The sequence below is a fragment of the Electrona antarctica genome, assembly GCF_951216825.1.
Source record: "Electrona antarctica genome assembly, chromosome: 20".
Taxonomy (NCBI): domain Eukaryota; kingdom Metazoa; phylum Chordata; class Actinopteri; order Myctophiformes; family Myctophidae; genus Electrona; species Electrona antarctica.
In genome coordinates, this window is record NC_136801.1 from 30,913,355 (window position 1) to 30,933,354 (window position 20,000).

At 44.1% G+C, this 20,000-nt stretch overlaps 1 protein-coding gene across 1 annotated transcript in view; it reads right to left on the bottom strand.

The window, feature by feature from the left end:
• Positions 1–10,635: 10,635 nt before the first annotated feature.
• hnf4g (hepatocyte nuclear factor 4, gamma) overlaps positions 10,636–20,000 on the bottom strand; it is a gene marked incomplete at both ends in the record, with an annotated part of 23,270 nt that continues 13,905 nt past the window's right edge. The window contains 4 exons of the mRNA XM_079489827.1: positions 10,636–10,793; positions 11,543–11,665; positions 18,752–18,938; positions 19,752–19,801. Of these exons, the coding sequence (XP_079345953.1) occupies positions 10,636–10,793; positions 11,543–11,665; positions 18,752–18,938; positions 19,752–19,801 (518 nt within the window). The remainder of the gene's footprint in view (positions 10,794–11,542; positions 11,666–18,751; positions 18,939–19,751; positions 19,802–20,000) is intronic.

Here is a 20,000-nt window from a genome sequence, read left to right on the forward strand (position 1 = left end):
AGGTTGAGAAATGAGAACCACTGGTGTGTGGAGCATCTGACACACTGGCACATTCTAATTACAATTTTGAAATTCCCCAATATATTTACAGCAATTATTGATGGAGTAAATATTGGCAAGCCAATTATTATGTCTCATTACTCAAATGATTATACAAGATATAATACAAAGGCACTGCTCGGTAGATTCTGTCTAAGGTTGATGTGTGTCTGTGTCCTTTCTGCAGTCTGGAATGCAGAAATGAAACATTGGGTTTGATCGGTTTATTTATTCAGCTTTCATCTCTGGTCAATTAGGAGCAAAAACCTAATTTGCTGCACAGCAGATGACCTCCGCTTATACAGTTGAAAAATGTCCCTTAATGGGAACACAGATCAGGAGCGATGATGGATATATGGAAGGAAGGAGGATTCTATTCAAATTCTAAAGTATATGAATCATGTTATATAGTATCTATCTATCTATCTATCTATCTATCTATCTATCTATCTATCTATCTATCTATCTATCTATCTATCTATCTATCTATCTATCTATCTATCTATCTATCTATCTATCTATCTATCTATCTATCTATCTATCTATCTATCTCACTCACATTTCTATCCTGATTATTTATTGACTGATTATTTATTGACTTTATTGACTTTAAATAAAAACACCAACCAAGTTAATTTGACTAGTATTTGTCCAGTATTTGTCATTAGACATTATAAGATTATGATAAAGCAAATAAGGAAAACTGGAAAAATGAAACGTGTAATACATAAATCTCTCTTTTTTACCATTTAACATTTTTAGGCAGGCTGCACACACACGCACGCACGCACGCACGCACGCACGCAGGCACACACACACACACACACACACACACACACACACACACACACACACACACACACACACACACACACACACACACACACACACACACACACACAGAAAAAGGGGTAAAGGAAATTATTTTATAATCCAGAATATCCTTCTTTGTCCATCCTTGGTTTTGTTCATCCCCTCATTTGTGGTCCAGCTCTCAGGTGGAGCTGGTGTCACACTGGTGTGTCAAGACCTGGTCATACTCAGTGGTGGACAACGTATATATAGCCCACTCAAGTACTACAAATACAACAATACTACAAATGATGGGGTGTATTTAATTTTTTAATGTCACTGATTTTTGCTGCAAAAATCTACAAGCTCATGTCACGACGCGTCGTCATGAGCTTGTATAGGCTAGATCGGCAATCTTAACTATTTGAAAAAGGGCTGGGCTTGTGTGTGCTTTATTCATAAAGTACTTTTCTCTTTGAAATGCAGTGGAGTCAAAAGTGCCGTACAACTTGTCTTTGTCATAAGTATCCAAAAATACAAATACTCAAGTAAAGTAAGTAGTAAGTACAGATACAAATGTACTTGTGTGTAATAGTGTGTGCCACTGTGGAGGGGAGAGAGATGTGTTTCAGATGAGATATGTGACCGGCATGCAAACAGGTGAGAGAGAGAGAGAGAGAGAGAGAGAGAGAGAGAGACTTTTATACTCATTTGACCCCTATGTCAGAATATTTTAGAATGGTATCCCAATTAATGTATTTGATACAAATATGATAGTCTTATTCGTCACATGTCTCTGATTGTATTTAGCACGGTTTTATAATTCCTGTAAGAAATGTATAATTATTTATAATTCAAATTATTCAGTGGATTGGTAAGCACAACATAACCGCCATTCTCAACTCCCCACCATGTAGTTGTGAAAGAACTACCTTTACATATTCTTTACAAACACAAAAACATAATGGTGGATAAAAGCCCCTTATCTACCCAGTTCAACAGATTCATTCTGAAATCATAAATTTTATATCATAATATCTTGTGTGACAGGCATGATGTTGTGACTTCACTGACAGTGCTGTGACTGACTTTATGCTTTATGGATTTCATTGATGTAGGACAAGTAATGTTATGTGTTCTTGAATTAAGTTTGGGTGAGCATTTTATTATAAGATTAATATGATTCAACCAAAGGCGTATAATAAAGAGGGGATTTATCCCCCCCAAAAACATTTGTCTGCAACAAACGGTAACATTTTTTGCACCCCCTATGGATGAAAATGGAATTGCTTTTGGAACTTGGTTGATTGAACCACCCGCGATGTGATTCAAATTTGGGATGGATTGGACATTCCGTTCGTGATTTATGGCATTTTTTGTACAATAGACCCCTCCTACTAACTTTGGACGACGATTACGGCCGAACGATACGCACTACCAAAATTGGTGGTGTTTTAATCGGATAGGTCCGGAGATCATGTGTGCCGATTTTCGTGAGATTTGGACAAAATCTGTAGGAGGAGGAGATGCGTCGTGACCCAAGGAATCCAGGGGAAAATAATTTTTATTTTACGACTTACGGTTCAAGAGTTATAAGCCAAAACATAAAGTGGGCTGTTATAGCGCCACCATGAGGCCGAACGATAACAGTATAAGTTAATTAATTTTAGTAATTATTATGAACATACCCTCAACGTTTTGTAACTATAGTGCTTACAGTCTTGTAATGTACTTGAATGTGATTTTTCCCATTTTCCCATTCATGTCAAATTGTCAATGGGGAAATGTAATTCACAAATAAATTAATATCAATTAAACTATACTACATTTCTCTTAGCAAAATACGAGCACACCATTCCCTATGAATCCGGTCGGTTTGACATATGGCTCAAGTGCCTACAGTCAAAACTGTGGGACAAGTAATCCGGCAAAATTTAGTCTTACACAGAATAATAATAAAGTGTTACAAGTACCCTTTTAGGGCAACCAGTAACTAAATAGTTTAAGTAACCTAGGCAGGCCTAACGTTCAATGGTGTGTTTAAAGGTGTAGCGAAACGGAAATGGTGGACATTTTATTTTGAAGTTTCAGCCTGAAACGTTGGATCTGAAGTTTCGGAACCAATCAGAGCGTCGCATCCCTCCAGGCTATGGGGTCTCAAAGTCTGTGACTTCCTGCACCTATAATTTAGTTTGTAAACAAAAGTGACAGGGAGACTGGGGAAAAGCCAGCGGATTAGTTCTAACCTATACACAACCTATATACATATTTTAGCGTGATGATTAAGTTTAAAAGAAGTAATACACTGTCTGGATGTCATCTTGAATTGGATTAAAGTAGTAGTTCTTTCATCAAAACCAGCTGGGGAACAGCACAACAAAGCATGGGAATCAAACTGGTGAGCTTCATTTTTGGCTTTTATCGATGTATATCTCTACACGTCATCACGCAGCACGTTTTCGTTTTCAGGAAGTAATTTACAAAATATTTGTATGGACTTTTGATATAAAACACACAGAAATGAGAATTTGCCCATTTCTTTGGCATCCATTGTTAGGTATGCCCATATGATGACCACAGATGTGGTCTAAAAGTGTGAAAAACGTATTTTTCATTTCACTACGCCTTTAAGACTGAGCTTAAATCAGAATTTGAGCCTAAGTTGCTAAGATAATTTTAGTCTTACTACAATTACTAAAGGTTTCTAAATCTTTTACAGACACACACGCGCACACACGCACGGTTGTGTAAACTGTGTTCACTGTGTAAACATGCACGGTTGTATACCGCATGTATTTGGAGCCGGTTACACATGAACTCAAAACACACAACACCCACTGTACACAAAACCATAAACACGGCGGGTTGATAGACACTGCATTTTTTGGGGGGGTCGAAACCCCCCCAGCAGACCCCCGAACGCATCTTCAGTTTTAAATTACACCTGTGCTGTCGTGTATTCTGAGTTCGTTTGTCTCACACAGTGTGACCTCACACACACACACACACACACACACACACACACACACACGTATGGCAAAAGCATTTTGTTTTTTGATGAGCAGCCTCATCTGGCAGTGCGGGCGCCCAGTGAAGCTTGGGATATACAGACCGCATATCGTCGCTGTCGGACAGAAACCTTGTATCTCCACATTTCAGATTTGTACAGTTTTCTATATAAATCAGAGGTTCTCAAAGTGGGAGTCCGGGGACCACCACGGTCCCCGGACACCAGGTCTCCAACTAAATTAGTTCATATAAATCTGGGAAAAACGAGACCGTTTTTTAATCGACTCGAAATATTTTAACAACACAAAACTTGTATGTGGGTCCCTGGCACAACATCTTTTTTCAAATGGGTGTCCATGGCAGAATACATATTCATTTGAGGGTCCTTGACATGAAGAATAACTTCCATAAATGAATGCCCATACTACTTTGTTTAACGATGCCAGTGTCACGCAAGAATTGTGAAAAAAGCTGATCTACGAGCTTGCAGAATATTTTGAAAGTGAAAGTCGGTTATATGTCTGAGGGATTTACAAAATGTTTAACCCATGAAAAATATGTAGAGCTTGTGACTAACTCATTGCACTGGATGCATTGCAACTCAGCAGTGGTGGAAAAAGTACTCAAATGTTTTACTTAAGTGAAAGTATCAATACTGCTGAATTCAAAATGTAGGCCTACTTGACTAAAAGTACAAAAGTATTGGCATCAAAATGTACTTAAAGTACCAAAAGTAAAAGTACTCATTATACAGCTACTAATTACTTTTGTTAACCACTTCAGCTATACATTTCGACTATACTGAAGAACATTTTTGAATTCCGGACTTTTACTTGTATTGGAGTATTTCTACATTGCAGTATTGATACTTTTACTTAAGTAAAACAATTCAGTACTTTTCCCACCACTGCCTATATACTGTATTGTCCCGAATATAAGACGACTCTGGTTATAAGACGACCCCCATTTTTCAAGACTCATTTATGGAAAAAGAACATTGAATGTCAAATAGTCTGATCCCATTTTTTATGATTTTCCATGTTTCCATTCAGGCCAATAGGGTACATACAAGGTTTCCACCCGCCATGCAGTGAGGATATCTCTGACCAATTGAACTGTGGGCGGGAAATGATGACTTCCGCGAGGAAAGTAATGGACGACCCACACACCATATTACTGTGTGTGCGTGTGCGGTGAGACCTTATTGAAATATATCTGTCAATTTATCGTGGTCTGACTGTCAACACGCCATATTTCTGATGCCAATACGGGAACAATACTGTGTCCTCATTTTATTTCTGGTCGAGGGAGTATGTGGATAAAAATATGCTTTATTGGTTTTTTATTGGACAGGAATTGCTTTTTCTTTCTCTATTTGTTGACCTCTTCCCGTTTTATGAAAACAGAATGAGTGGATATACAACATTGCACTTGGTATGCATTGCACGCACGCACGCACGCACACACACACACACACACACACACACACACACACACACACAAATGGACACTATTATTTCTGTAACAGTAGCCTAGTTGTGAACCCTATCATTGGCCTATGGCTGCTGGGGGAGACATCTGCACTCAATATTCTCGTGCCAGTTCTGAGGGTTTTTGCATTTTAATTTACAATACAGCAGGACACGGACACATGACTTGTCCATGTATGTGGCAAATTGGATAAAAACAAATAAATATATACACATTTAATTACAAAAAACATTTTGTAATAATTATTATAGCCAGTAGTATTATTTTGTGTAAGTAGAGCATTATACTGACCAGTAAGACGCCCTGAGGGCGAGAAGCGACCTTGAGGTTGCGTGCACGCATCCGCCTGGGTCTAGGCAGATCTAGGCGATGATCCAGTCTTCTCCGTGTGTGGTTATCCAGGGTTAGATGAGGTCAGGGTTGTGATCTTCATATATGGAGATGGTCATATATATGGTGGCGTGACGTGTCACAAGGTGTGATGCCATGAGGCGTGCTCATAATATGGAGGCGTTAAGGGTCTCCATGATGTCACAAAGTCAGATCGGCTGTGGCTGTGGCTGTGGCTCAGGAGGTAGAGCAGGTCGTCCAATTATCCCTGGGTCGGCGGTTCGAATCCCGGCTCCTCCTGTCCACATGTCGAAGTGTCCTTGGGCAAGACACTGAACCCTACATTGCCTCCAATGAGTCGGTCGGTGTGAGCTTGCCACCATTGGTGTGTGAATGTGGGAAGTGAGGACGCTGGCGTCGACTGTTCGACGCTTCACCTCCCAATGTATGAATGAATGAACCATTGTAAAGCGCTTTGAGCACTTGGAAAAGCGCTATAAAATGCAATTCATTATTATTATTATTTAGATCCATATATGGAAATCAATTAGGGTCTCCATGATGTCACGTGATGTCACGAGGCATGATGGATTGGCAACATATCGTGGTGTGACAGACGCGAGATGCAGGATTTCATAGTAAATGCAACCTTCGGTCGCAATAAAATCCAATTATTGAAATGCCAGTCTCCAGGTTTTCTTCAGAAGAAGTAGGACACGTATTTAATTCATGCAGAAATACTATATATGTTTTAAAATGTGTAGCACATTCATTGACACAAGACACTTTGGAACTAGATACGTTTAGGGCTAGTTGTTGTTTTTGTGTCTGGACATATTTCAGTTCAAATAAACACAAGACGTTTTGTTTTCTATAGTTATAGTTCAATAGTTACGTCAATAGATCCTACTCTAAACAGACAGACAGACAGACAGACAGACAGACAGACAGACAGACAGACAGAGAGACAGACAGACATTTAAAGAAGCGGTGTGCACCGCTCAAAAAAGGTACAAAAACAAAAAGGGACCATAGGCCCTTCGGGCTTGGCCCCTTAATAAAAAATACTATATATATTTTTTTTTTTATATATTTATTGCAAAGTTTGAAGTGAATTGAATTGCATAACGTCATGCCACTAGGCCACTGATCCTACTGGATCAGGGCCTGAAGTAAAGGGAATATATGCAGTTCAAATACACATACAGTATAACACATTTAATTATAGACCATGTTTTTATGCAAGGCGTTTTGCTCAGTTAAAACCCAAAAGAGCTAATTCCACACACACACACAAAATATATAAATTATATGCTTTTTAGCATAATAATATCATGTTTTTTTCGCCACAAACAAAGAAACTGTGAGGCACAAAATAAATGTTTTGATTTGTATCTACAGTAGTTGCAATTTCTTTCTTGACCACAAGAGGGTAATATTGGCACTCTTATCCCTGTTATGAATCTTTGTATTGCAATTAGTATTGTAGTTATCAGTATTGGTAGTAGTTTTACGGTAATATTTACACATTTGACAGAAAGCTTTGATGGATATTAGGATATATGTACTGAGTCTACACCGAACCATCTGACAGGAGCACGGTGGTGGACAAAGTACTCACCACCAGTACAACGTCTAGATATATTCCTGGTCAAATATTACTGTTTGTATTATCGACACATGAAATTTGCTCTGTCAAATTGGTACTGGAGTATACACTTTTAAGCTTTTAAAAGTATCCAAAAGCAATTGTTTTACAAAGGAATACTTAAGTATTTAGAAATGCAATATATTATCAATGCATTGCTGACATTTTCAAAACATACCAATAGTGAAAATAGCAGATCTACAAGCTCACGGCACGTCGCATGGTCAATTCAATCATGTACTTTTTCCCTTCCCAGAAATGTAGTGGAGTCAAAAGTACAATATACGTATGTCTTTGATATGTAGAGGAGCAAAATTATCCAACAATACAAATACTCATTATGTACAGATGCACAAACTATTTACTTAACCCATTTTGGGCGGGAACCCCTTTTGGTGTTTTAAACATTGTTATAATTTAGCTATTGAAAAATAGCAGATCTACAAGCTCATAGCGCGCCACCGAGTGGCGCGCTACGAGCTTGTAGGTCTGCTATTTTTGAAAAATCGTAAAAATATTTATTTCAGAAAACTGGAGGATTTAGAAGACATTTTAAAAATGTCGAGGTCAGGCCTAAATGGGTTAAGTGCAGTACTCAAGCAAATGTACTTAGTTACTGTCCACCAGTGCTTACGTTCTTAAAAATTATACTTTATTAACTGGAATTCCAAACAGAAAATCTCTGAGTAGGCCCTTTTTTTTCTTAATACTTCAAATCTCTCAAATTGTCATGGCGCACTTGAACAGCTTACATGCATTAAACTAAAGAAATGTGTATACCGTACATTAAGTACTGGGTTGGCACAAAGTCAAGTAGATAAAGTGGCCCTCGGGGCACAGGTCTCCACCAGGGCAGGTCAGGTTGTGGCCTCCTGGTGGCGCTATAACAGGCGTATTATTAGGCCAATAATACGCCTTGGATGACAATTGGATGATTTGAGGCATTTTGTTCCAAAAATGTGTTCCACCTGTTGGTGGCGCTATAACAGGCCAATGTGAAAAGGGTGGGATATATTCCTCAGCCTAGTTAGGAAAGTCTGTGAAATATTTCACATAAATTGCACGCTGCGTTCATGATTTGAGGCTTTTTGTTCAAAATGGGCCAATTCTGCAAACTTTGAAAGCCAATGTTAGCCAATCAGCATGGAATATGAAATATCGGACAGATCTGTCTTGAACACATGACTATAGAGATACAGTGTAATGATTTGCGGGATTTTTGGACAAAATATGGAGGAGTAATATCAAAAAATGTGTTTTACAAAAGTCGGCCTCCTGGTGGTGCTATAACAGGACGTTCTAGGAAAATTTGGGTCAGAGGTTCATCGTTGGCATCCAGGGAGTGTGTGTGTGCAAAGTTTGGCATCGACCGGGTTAACGGTGCCGGAGATTAGCTGTACACAGACGGACGGACGGACACACACACACACGGACGGACACACGGACGGAGTGCAAAACATACTCTCTCCCCATGCCTTCGGCCTGGTGGAGACAATAACATTGAATTGGGGGGTGAATAGCTGGTTCAATAACTTAACTTTTTTAAGTGTCCTGACCAATATAAAACAGCAGGCTACCAAGGACACACTGTGGACGGGTTCAGCTATTAACCAAAGACTGAAAATAGATGCTGTGTCACTATACAGTATGTTTTACTGTGAAAGGCCCCAGGTTGCCGAAGTGTAGCTTGGTTTTGCTTTTTACTGCATCTAAAAACATAAAAGGCATTAACAGAAACGCATCTAAAACCCAGTGGACCTTTTCTGGATCAGGGCCCACTTGAATGTCAAAAGCGTTTGCGGCCCAATCAACATGACCACATACATGTTCATATGACCAAGTGGTCAGGTGTGCGTGCATCTTCAGAGCATGTGGTGTTCAATCAATTGATTGTGTTCCGGCTTGTATCAATGGAACTAGTACTGTATCATAGTATACCTTTCCCTTTTCTTTATATTATCATGAAAATCTTAGTGTTTTACCAATTACAGTACAAAGGGGCCCTCGGCCCACAGGTTGAAAACCCCTGGTCTAACCGATCCAGACAGAACATGCTGATGCAGAGCGCCACGTGTCCCTGACGTTTCTCAACAAGTAGCACAGTGGTTCCTTCTGACAACCTGTGGTATTGTCTCGACACATTCACTATTAGTGTTGTTGTAGTAGTAGTACATTGACAGTTAGAAACAACACACGCACGAAAAGGGATCCTTACAGGTCCATGGACTCCCATCTGGTTCCATTTATACACTCAAAGTTAAATGGACGCTGAGGATTTTACAGTGTGTGTTGGGGTCCCAGAGATAATCACCTGTCTGTGGCCTGATGCATATATGGGGATCCTTGACACCATTCTGGGCGGGAACCCCTTTTGGTGTTTTACCCCCTCAGGCCGGGAACCCATTTTTGGGTTCTGTACAGTATGTACAGTATTCAAAAATGTAATTTTTTTTATGCTGCTATATAAATATTTGAAATTTTTCAGAAACCTTAGGTCAGGATTTAGAGGCGTTTTTAGAATCGGCCTCAAGCCTAAATGGGTTAATAAGATTGAGAATTACTGCCTTCAGAGACTACGGGCTCCATTTTCGTCACCGCTAAACCCCTTATCCCTAAACTTTGTTGCCTTTTTTTGTTCAACTACTAGCCAATCTACATTGACACGTTGTGAGCTTGTATAGACTGGCCATTTTAACTATTCAAAAATGTTTTGAAAAATAGTAAAAAAAAAAAAAAAAAGGCAAAGACGTTTAGGGATAAGGGGTTTAGCGGAAATGACGAAAATGGAGCCCTACATGTGCAGTATTCCATAATAGGGTCTGTGCATGACTGTAGTTCCCTTACTTCTCCAGAAGGTGGCATGCTGGTTTCCTGTTTTCCGGGTCAGTATCTGGTGGCTTGCAACCTTCTGGAAGAAGGGAACTTAGAGGCTGTGTCCACAATAGAACAGTGCAATTTGAGCGGTGTAGTTCTTTGGATACCACAGACTTCTCGTGGTTGTAAATTACCGGGTTGTCGACGTATACAATCAGGAGGATCAAAGGATCAAATGACCGGCACTCCTCTCCAAAAGGTGAACTGTTTCCAGCTTGAACTGGGGCTGCACCCCAAAAAAACGCCCAGGTGCAGAGAGTGCTGAATCGTGATGCTCAGGTGCTGGGAAAGGGGAGCCCACCAGCACGTCTTTACCATAGAAATACATGGAAGAATGGCACTGTCAGCTCAAAAGATGTTCTATGTGGAGTTGTAGACAAACAGCCATGCACAGCCATGCACAGAGGCCTGTTAGAATAAGATTTGGGGGGAAAGAAAATTCATTTGTTCACCTAAATGTGAACATTTTGGTGGGAGTTCTGGGTCATCAGAGTTGCGTCTGGGTGGGGGGGGGAGGGGCTAGCGGTCGGAGCAACAGGAGGGAAGGGAAGTTTGTACATCTCTGGAAGCGGGGCAGCAGGAGGAGATGGGATGGGGGTGTCCGGAGACGCTGCGCAAAACAACACAAGACAGAAGAGTCAAACCCCATGCATGCGTCTCCTCGCACGACAGTGTGGCACGTCTAAAATAGCAGATCTATTTGGATAGTACTCATTGCCATACAGGTAGTGTTTGTTCAGTAACCGAAGAAGAAGAAGTACTGTAGGTTGGGAGTGGCTTATTGTCGGTATCAGCCGGTAACACACGGGAGTCTGTCCCCATTACAATGCGCTATAGACCCCTGGGAGATGGATTGCTGAGGTGGAGAGCCACACCTACCATCAGCTCCCAGTACTTCCCGCACGACTTGCCACACCCAAGCCGTGCTACTCATATGCTGAGTTGGCGGTGCCCGGTGATCGAACCCATGCACTTGTGGTGCTAGTGGTGTCTTTCTAGCTCTTTGGAAAACAGAAAACACATTTTCAGGTCGGGATTTCTTTCGGCATTTCTTTGTGTCATCACTTCCAATTCCACTTAATAGGTGGAATTGGAAGTGATGACACAAAGAAAGGAGCAAAGTCAGACAAAGTTGTATTGGCTGAAAGTTTGCAACCCATCTGAAAATGTCTTTTCAGAGCTGGAGAGAGTGAGACGGGGAGATGATACTGCCACTGAACAAACACTACAGCAATGATTACTATCAGAATAATGCTTTAACCTTTTAATAAAACATATTTTATTTTCATCACTTACCCTACCTTTAAAACAAGCTATGGTAAAAAGGAAAACACAAAAAGCCATGGGGGCTCATCTTACCTATCTGCATGGTGTGGGGAGGTACTGGCATGGCGCTGATCAGCAGTGTGTGCCCGGTCACGGGGTCCTGTGCCAGCTGGGTGTGAGCTGGGTGGGAAAGGTGAGGGGTGTCTGTGGACAGACCTGGATGAGACACATACAGTAACCGCACCCCCTATTAGTACAAACATACTGTACACTGGAACAATCTCTTCAACTGCCTCCACCTCACCCTGGCCTCCTCTTCTCTCACACCAACTAACTTCATGTCCTCTTTCACTACATCCAGAAATATTCTCTTTGGTCTTCCTCTAGGCCTCCTCCCTGGCAGTTCCAACATCCTTCTACCGATATACTCACTATCTAACCCTCCTCTGTACGTGTCCAAGCCATCTCAGTCTGGCCTCTCTGGCTTTATCTCCAAAACATCTGACATGCACTGTCCCTCTGATGTACTCGCTCCTGATCCTATCCATCCTTGTTACTCCCAGAGAGAACCTCAACATTTTATCTCTGCTACCTCCAGATCTGCTTCCTGTCTTTTCCTCAGTGCGAGTGTCTCTAAACCAGGGGTTCTCAACCCGTGGGTCGCGACCCCTCGGGGGGTCGCCAAATAATTTTAGGGGGTCCCCAAATTATTTAAAAAAAATAAAATAAAATAAAAGATTTCGTTTTTTAATTTTTTTTTCACGATTTTTCAAAAATAGCAGACCTACAAGCTCGTAGCGCGCCACTCGGTGGCGCGCTATGAGCTTGTAGATCTGCTATTTTTAAATAGCTAAATTATAACAATGCTTAAAACACCAAAAGGGGTTCCCGCCCAAAATGGTTTAAGGTTATTGTAGCAGTCAATTTATATTGGGGGTCGGGAGGGGGCGGGGCGGGGGTCCCGAGACGTTGCCAAAGCATTTTCGGGGGTCCCCAGCCAAAAACGTTGAGAACCCCTGCTCTAAACCATGCAACATATCTAAATAAGTAAATAGCTAAATAAATAAAGGTACAATATTTTTGGATCCATTTTGTACAAAATGTCTCATTGTTTCATGTCTCATTGTCTCCTTCAGAAAATGTCAGAAAGAAACCGTGCTCACTGAAAGAGAAGGCTCTAGCTTTACATTACAACATGACAGTGGTTCTATTTGCTGGGGAGATGGGGGGGAATCCATGCCTTTGCTTTTGACTCCCACGTTTTTTGGCTGATACTTTCCTGGTAATAAGCCTCTCTGACCTATTTACTTACAAGTAAGACGCGCGAACGCGGGAAGCGAACGCAGCTCGTAAATTGCAATATCAACAATTAGAATAAATTACGTACTTTTTTTAAAAGATTTTTTAAAGTTATTTTTTTAGTGTGTATGTGTGCGTGCGTGTGTGTGTGTTTTTTTTTAAGTTAAGTTTTTTTGTGTGTGTGTGTGTGTGTGTGTGTGTGTGTGTGTGTGTGTGTGTTTTGTGTGTGATACAGCTGCGCCCTCTGGTGGCGGGCGGGTGGTGTTACAGCGTGACACACAGACAGACAGACAGACAGACAGACATGTTCTGCTAGGTCTCATAGTTAGTGCTCACTGCATTTGCAATCACTACGTTCGCAATTACTTACATTTTATAACTTCTAAATGATTTATTAATATCTGATCTACAAGCTCACAATGTGTTACGATGGGACACATTGTGAGCTTGTAGATCTGCTAAATCACCACCTTTTTTATAATTATTATTACAAATCAAAACCCAGATGTTATTACCATACAAACATACTTGTGAACTGTGTTCACACAAGGCAAACATGTGATGTGATAGTGTAAAATGAATGCATAGATAATATGCGACGATGTCCGCTGTTGATTAACTAGCTCGTCTGCTTTGCTCCAGTTGAGCACGTTTGGAAATATGTATCTATCCCAGGTTAATATGTATATCTATGCAAGGTTAATATTTACTGAACACCAATCCTCTTATCGGTTGACATTTCATCACTGTTGGTCCCACTGCACAACTCCAGTACAGCGGTTGTAGTAGGTGTTGGGGTGCCTTGCTTAAAGGCACAGTGTTTGGTTCACCCGGTCTCAGCTGTGAGTTTAGAATAAAGGACAGTGGCAGGTGTTGTAGTCTGCAGATTATGTAGATCCTGACATTAAAGGGTCCCTTCCTGACATTAAGGCCTAACATGATACCCATTTTGACATTCAGATTCTAAAAATGTCTTCTACATCCTGACAGTTTCCTGAAAAAGCTATGTTTCTATGTCAGTGGTTCTTTGATTTTTCCAAAATAGCAGACCTACAAGCTCGTAGCGCGCCACTCGGTGGCGCGCTATGAGCTTGTAGATCTGCTATTTTTCAATAGCTAAAGCATAACATAATGCTAACACCAAAAGGGGTTCCCGCCCAAAATGGGTTAAAGGTAGGGTAAGTGATATCTTTTGGTTAAAACACTTTTTTGGTTTTTGTTAAAAGGTTAAAACTATAGTTAAAGCTCTATAGTATTCTGATAGTATTCATTGCTTGTTAGGTCACTGTAATCGGGATCTAATCAGATGCCAATTGTGGAGCCGAGGATTCGTCCTGCGGTCAGGGGTGAGTTACGAATCCTTGGCTCCACAATTGGCATCTGATTAGATCCCGATTACATGGTCCTTGAACGCCGTCAAAGAACGCCAGACGCTGAGGACGACCGCCCTCAACACATCTGACTTCTAGACGACCTGACGACAACGCCAGGCCGTCACCAAAAACCTAAGGAGCGTCTTACGACGCTAGATACAGTCCAGGATCTCAACTGAGAACCCTATCATGTCCCTATTAGAGGACAAGCGTTTCGTCGCAGCTCTGCGCACCCTCGACACCCTCGCCGCGGCCAGGATTGCCGACAAGGAAACCATAGCCGCGGCCAGGATTGCCAACAAGGCCGAGTATGAGAAACGCGCAACTGCAGAGCGAGAGCTTTACGAGAGACGAGAAGCTGCAGCGCAACGGGAAGCTGCAGCGCAACGGGAAGCTGCAGCGCAACGGGAAGCTGCTGCAGCGCAACGGGAAGCTGCTGCAGAGCAACGGGAAGCTACAGCGCAAATGCGCCATGACCAGCTAATTGAGACGCTCACCCGATCCCTCGGTCGAGGTGAAGCCCGGCATATCGAGGCAATCACCCGACTGACCCGAGCCCTCGCCCAAGCAGGCTACGGGAACCTTGTGCCACCAGTCCAGCGAGATGATCGGTCAGATGACAGACATTACATCCCGCCGTCACCCGCCACAGTGCGGTCTCTGACCCAGGGACACACCAAGGACATCGCACGACGCGAAGAGTCGGCCAAACAATTGGCCGAGAAGTCCGCGGACAGCGTCCCCCGCACGACCAAGGAGGGCCCGGCCGCCGCCCAATCTACAGTGCCTGCCGAGTCGACCCTTGCTCAGGGCGCGGCACGGCCGGCAGATACACCATCCCAACCCAGGTGCTACGTCGCAGAATCCACTCCGACCTCCGATGTTGAGATCCAGCATCCGGACAGCGACACCTCCCCAGGCCGTGACAACGGCATACACAATGCTCCTACACCGGCCCCCGACGCTACGGTCGACGGGGGGAGAGCGATCAGCCTCGACATAGTCGACCGCTGCGTCAGCATTCCCAGCCACCTTGCCACTCAAAAGGGAAAGCTAACAACGAACCCCCACTCAGGAGAGATAGAGGGAAGGCCAAAGTCACCCCCCACTACATTGACGCAAGCTAGCAGCGTACTGAATGAGTCAACAGAGAATTGTGCGGAGGTCAGCCTGAGCAGGCCAACACCCCCGCCCAACCGAGCCACCCTTCGTCCACCTGACAGGCCCACCAGCAAGAAGGAGGACGACGACGGCGACCCGCAGGGCCTCAGGCCACCGCGACACCACGTTGCACGTGAACATGAATATGACCATGAACGTGCACGGTCCCCGAGCCCCGACCCGCTGCGTCACAGCGCACAAACCTGTGCACCAAGAGACGACCGCGAATCTGGCTCAGCGCCCGCCTCACAACGCAGAGACGTATGGGCCAGGCAACACAGCCAAGCCAACCCGTCGGTGAACCAATCCCAGTCACTGGGTGTCCTGGCAGACGTACTCGGCAGGGAGATTATCATCCTCGAAACATCCGACGGCTCTAGCCCCAGCTCCTACCCGAGCAGTCAAGCAGACAGCCAAGCGACCGAGGACGTTCAGCTTTACGACCCGAACGCCCTCAAAGCGCCAATTGTCGCAGCACCAACGACCGAGACGGCAACTGCCCATGTCTCAAGCACAGCTCTAACCGCTATAGCACTGGGAGTTAAGACTGCCTCCGTCCCCGCCCCAAGCGTGGGCACACCGCGAAAGCTAGAGACCAAACAATACGAGTCTAGCGTCGCACAGACAAGGAACAAGGAGAGCAGCACTTTGGCCCCAACGAGTGGCCAAGTCGCCACGCTCCACCTCGTCTTTTGTGTGAGCTCGCCTCAAGACGAGCCTGCACAGACAGAGAATCTACAACAGCAGACCAGCGCCAGGAAGATATCCCACCCGGCGCCCAAGAGAGACGACAACATCCTGCTCGATAAAGAGCCGTTGCAGGTCAACGAGATGAAACCGAACAAAGTCAAGCCGACTAGGCTAGGCCGGCTAGGTTTCTTCATTCTAGTAATATCACTGACAGCCGCAGTTATTCATCACACGGCACGCCCCAGACAACTGTTAATCACAGCGGGCAACCCGAATACCAACACCTATCAGAGGAACGACGAACTAGCGTTAATACCAATTGACGCGAGCACGTCCCAGCCCGGGAACCCGCCAGGGTCACAGACGAGGCCACACGCAGCCCTGGCCGGACTCCCCGGCGGAGAAAGCCTGCCCAGCCTCAGATCAGTCATGATGCAGCGAGTGCCCGCTCCCCAGGGAGCCACTAGCTGGATGCAGACACGATCCTACGCCACGGTCAGGCACATCATCATCGAGATGCTATGGCGCCTCTTCTGTTCATCATTTCAGATGCTGTAAGGCCCCCAAGCCACCATGCCAACTTCCACAGACTCTAGTGTGACAACGCGATCCTCCAGGGTCCTCCACATGCCACCAGAGAAAAGATGGAAAAGGGGGAGCAGGGGGAATAAGGTGAAGTCGGCGTTCCGCAGCCTAGTGCTGTCTGACTCACCAGCCTCGTCCTACAAAGGACGCACCAAGGCCACTGCGTTGAAGCAACGCAGGGGGGGAGCGGAACAAACAGGACAAACAACACGACAGCGTACGCCGACAACGGCCCAAACATCGTCCTGCAGCTCACCTCCAGCATGCAGTCGAGGCTCTGAGCAACAACAACTACATACGCTCCAACCCCAACGCTGCCAAGACCATAGAACACTCACCTACAACTGGTCAGTGTCCTGACGAAATCTGCGAAAGCACGGTGATCTACACCTACCGCCACTCGAGCGAGCAGAAACAGGAGCATCCAGCTCAAGAATAAACACCACACCTCAAAAGCAGGAGCAGAGTCCAAAGGAAGCCTGCGCGCACCTGAGGCAAGAGCCCGGAGCGACGATGGCCGCCATGGATGTGAGGGGGGGAGCCCAAAGGAGGCCAAAGCCCCCCAGGTAGATAGCAGCAGGCCAGAGCCTGTTAAGAAAGCAGAATTCTACCCAATCCGTAATACCAACCGACGCCACCAGTCACCCACCCCGAAGCCGAACTGCTCAGCCGCAGGAGATGGCGACACTCCCAAATCCTAGCCGATCAATTCTGGCGCCGATTTGTTCAGTTTTACTTACCGGATCTTCAACCACGCAGAAAATGGCTAGGAGAGAGAGAGAACCTCGCCAAAGGGGCTTACGTCCTAGTGATGGATCCTCAACTCCCGAGGGCTTACTGGCAGATGGGGAAAGTGATAGAAGCAATACCAGGCAAAGACGGGAGGGTCAGGACGGCGAGAGTCCAAATCGGGACACGAATTCTCCTGCGCCCAGTGGCCAAGCTAATCTCACTCCCGGAACTGCCGGCCACAGCCGCGGTAGCAAGGGAAACGACGGAATAGTGAAGCTAGTAGCTTCACTAAGGAGGAGTGTGACGAAGGATAGGAGATGTCACTCCGACGTCACTACAGTGACGTCAGAGACGACATCTTCAAGACTATAAAGATAAGGGCCTAGAAGGTTTGAGTGAGATTAAGCTATTGATACTAAGGATACTAAGGATACTAAGGACATCTATAAGATAACATTATCTTATCATCATATATCACTATCATCAACGCCTTCTTCAAGGATTCGTAACTCACCCCTGACCGCAGGACGAATCCTCGGCTCCACAACTGGCATCTGATTAGATCCCGATTACAGTCACTAACAGGGGGCGAGGGGTCTATAACGTCAATCACGTTATCTAATAAAGAAAATAACATTTTCAGACGGATTGCCAATTTCATCCAATCAGGAGAGAGTGCCCGTTTATCAGTTTCGGTTTTATAGTGTCAAATTTGTCCGCTAAACTTCTTTGTTTCAACTTTCATCACTTCCAATTTCACTTGTTTAAGTTGTAACCTGTGTGAGTTCTCTCTCCTGATTGGCTAAGATTGGTATCCCGACTTGAAAATGCATTTTCTGTTTACTAAAGAGCTGGAGAAACAGGAATGCTCCTGCTACTGAACAATCACTACCGTATATTGCAATGAGTAGGATATATATAGAGCTATTTAACACTTATAATTAAAAAAAAGAATCACGTACCCTACCTTAAGTTCACCGCACAACCCTTCCGGCATGTATCGTTCTACAAAAATGTCACGTTCACACTTTTTACCCTAAGTATTGTGCATTGTGTTTAGCTATCTTAATGCGTTTAGGCCTGCCTCCCAGCATCATCTCATGCAGCAGGTTGTGTAGCATTGTGTTTAACCATCGTAATGTGTTACCTCCCAGCAGCATCTCATGCAGCAGGTTGTGTAGCATTGTGTTTAGCCATCGTAATGTGTTACCTCCCAGCAGCATCTCTTGCAGCAGGTTGTGTAGCATTGTGTTTAGCCGTCGTAATGTGTTACCTCCCAGCATCATCTCATGCAGCAGGTTGTGTAGCATTGTGTTTAGCCATCGTAATGTGTTACCTCCCAGCAGCATCTCATGCAGCAGGTTGTGTAGCATTGTGTTTAGCCATCGTAATGTGTTACCTCCCAGCAGCATATCATGCAGCAGGTTGTGTAGCATTGTGTTTAGCCATCGTAATGTGTTACCTCCCAGCAGCATCTCTTGCAGCAGGTTGTCTATCTTGGCCAGACCACACAGCTTGATGAAGTGCAGTTGTTCGATCATCTGCCAGGTGATGCTCTGCAGTGTGGGCAGCAGCAGCAGCAGCTCTCCAAAACGACCCCGGGAGTCGTACTGGCGGTCGTTGATGTAGTCCTCCAGGCTCATCTGCACCTGCACGCACACACGCTCAAATTGGTTTAACCACATGATTTCTAGTGTCAATATTCTAGGCCATATATTGCTTAATTATAACATACGCTCACAACACATTGTGACATGTTTTGAGCTTGTTGATTTGGCGTACAAGGAAATACTACCAGATCTAGTATAGAGCCCTGGTGGGGTACCCTGGTCAACTGTAGGGTTAAAACCTTCTAGTAATAATACTCTAAGGGTTTAATTAAGCAGTTACTGTAATTCTCTTTCAAATGTAGACTAGTAGCTACTGAAAAATCATTTGCCATGGCAATGTGAGAATGTATTGCAGGAAAACAAATTGGATGAACAGTAGGCCTAATAATAACAACGATAATAATTGTAGTAATATTGCAGGTTAGACAATTTGAAATGATTTCACATTCAAAAACCGTTGTTAGAAATGGATGTGTTTTTTTTATATCCTTGTTGGAAAGTCAGGCTGGAGTCTTACCTGAAGCAGTTGCTCCAAACGGTGCACTAATGGAAACATTAACCCATTTTGGGCGGGTACCCCTTTTGGTGTTAGCATTATGTTATGCTTTAGCTATTGAAAAATAGCAGATCTACAAGCTCATAGCGCGCCACCGAGTGGCGCGCTACGAGCTTGTAGGTCTGCTATTTTTGAAAAATCGAAGAACGACTGACATAGAAACATAGCTTTTTCAGAAAACTGTCAGGATGTGGAAGACATTTTTAGAATCTGATCTCAGGTCAGAATGGGTTAATATAGAAGAGAGGCGCGGCTTTAAAGTAAGCCTGCCTGTGAGGGTCCAGCAGATGACTCACCTGCAGGCGCATGGCCTTGATCTTGGACGGGTCCCTCAGGGACTTGGCATCTGGAGGAGGCCAGAGGAGGGGTCACATCACACACACAGGGGGGATGGAGGCAGGAGATAGACCAGGGAGTGATGATGGAAACCAAGGGCAGAATGGGAGATGGAATTTGAGGATATGAGTGGGGATTTGAGGCAATAATTTATGATTAAACTGGGGCATCGCTGGCAAAATGAAGAGATTGGGGCAGGGGAGGAGGGA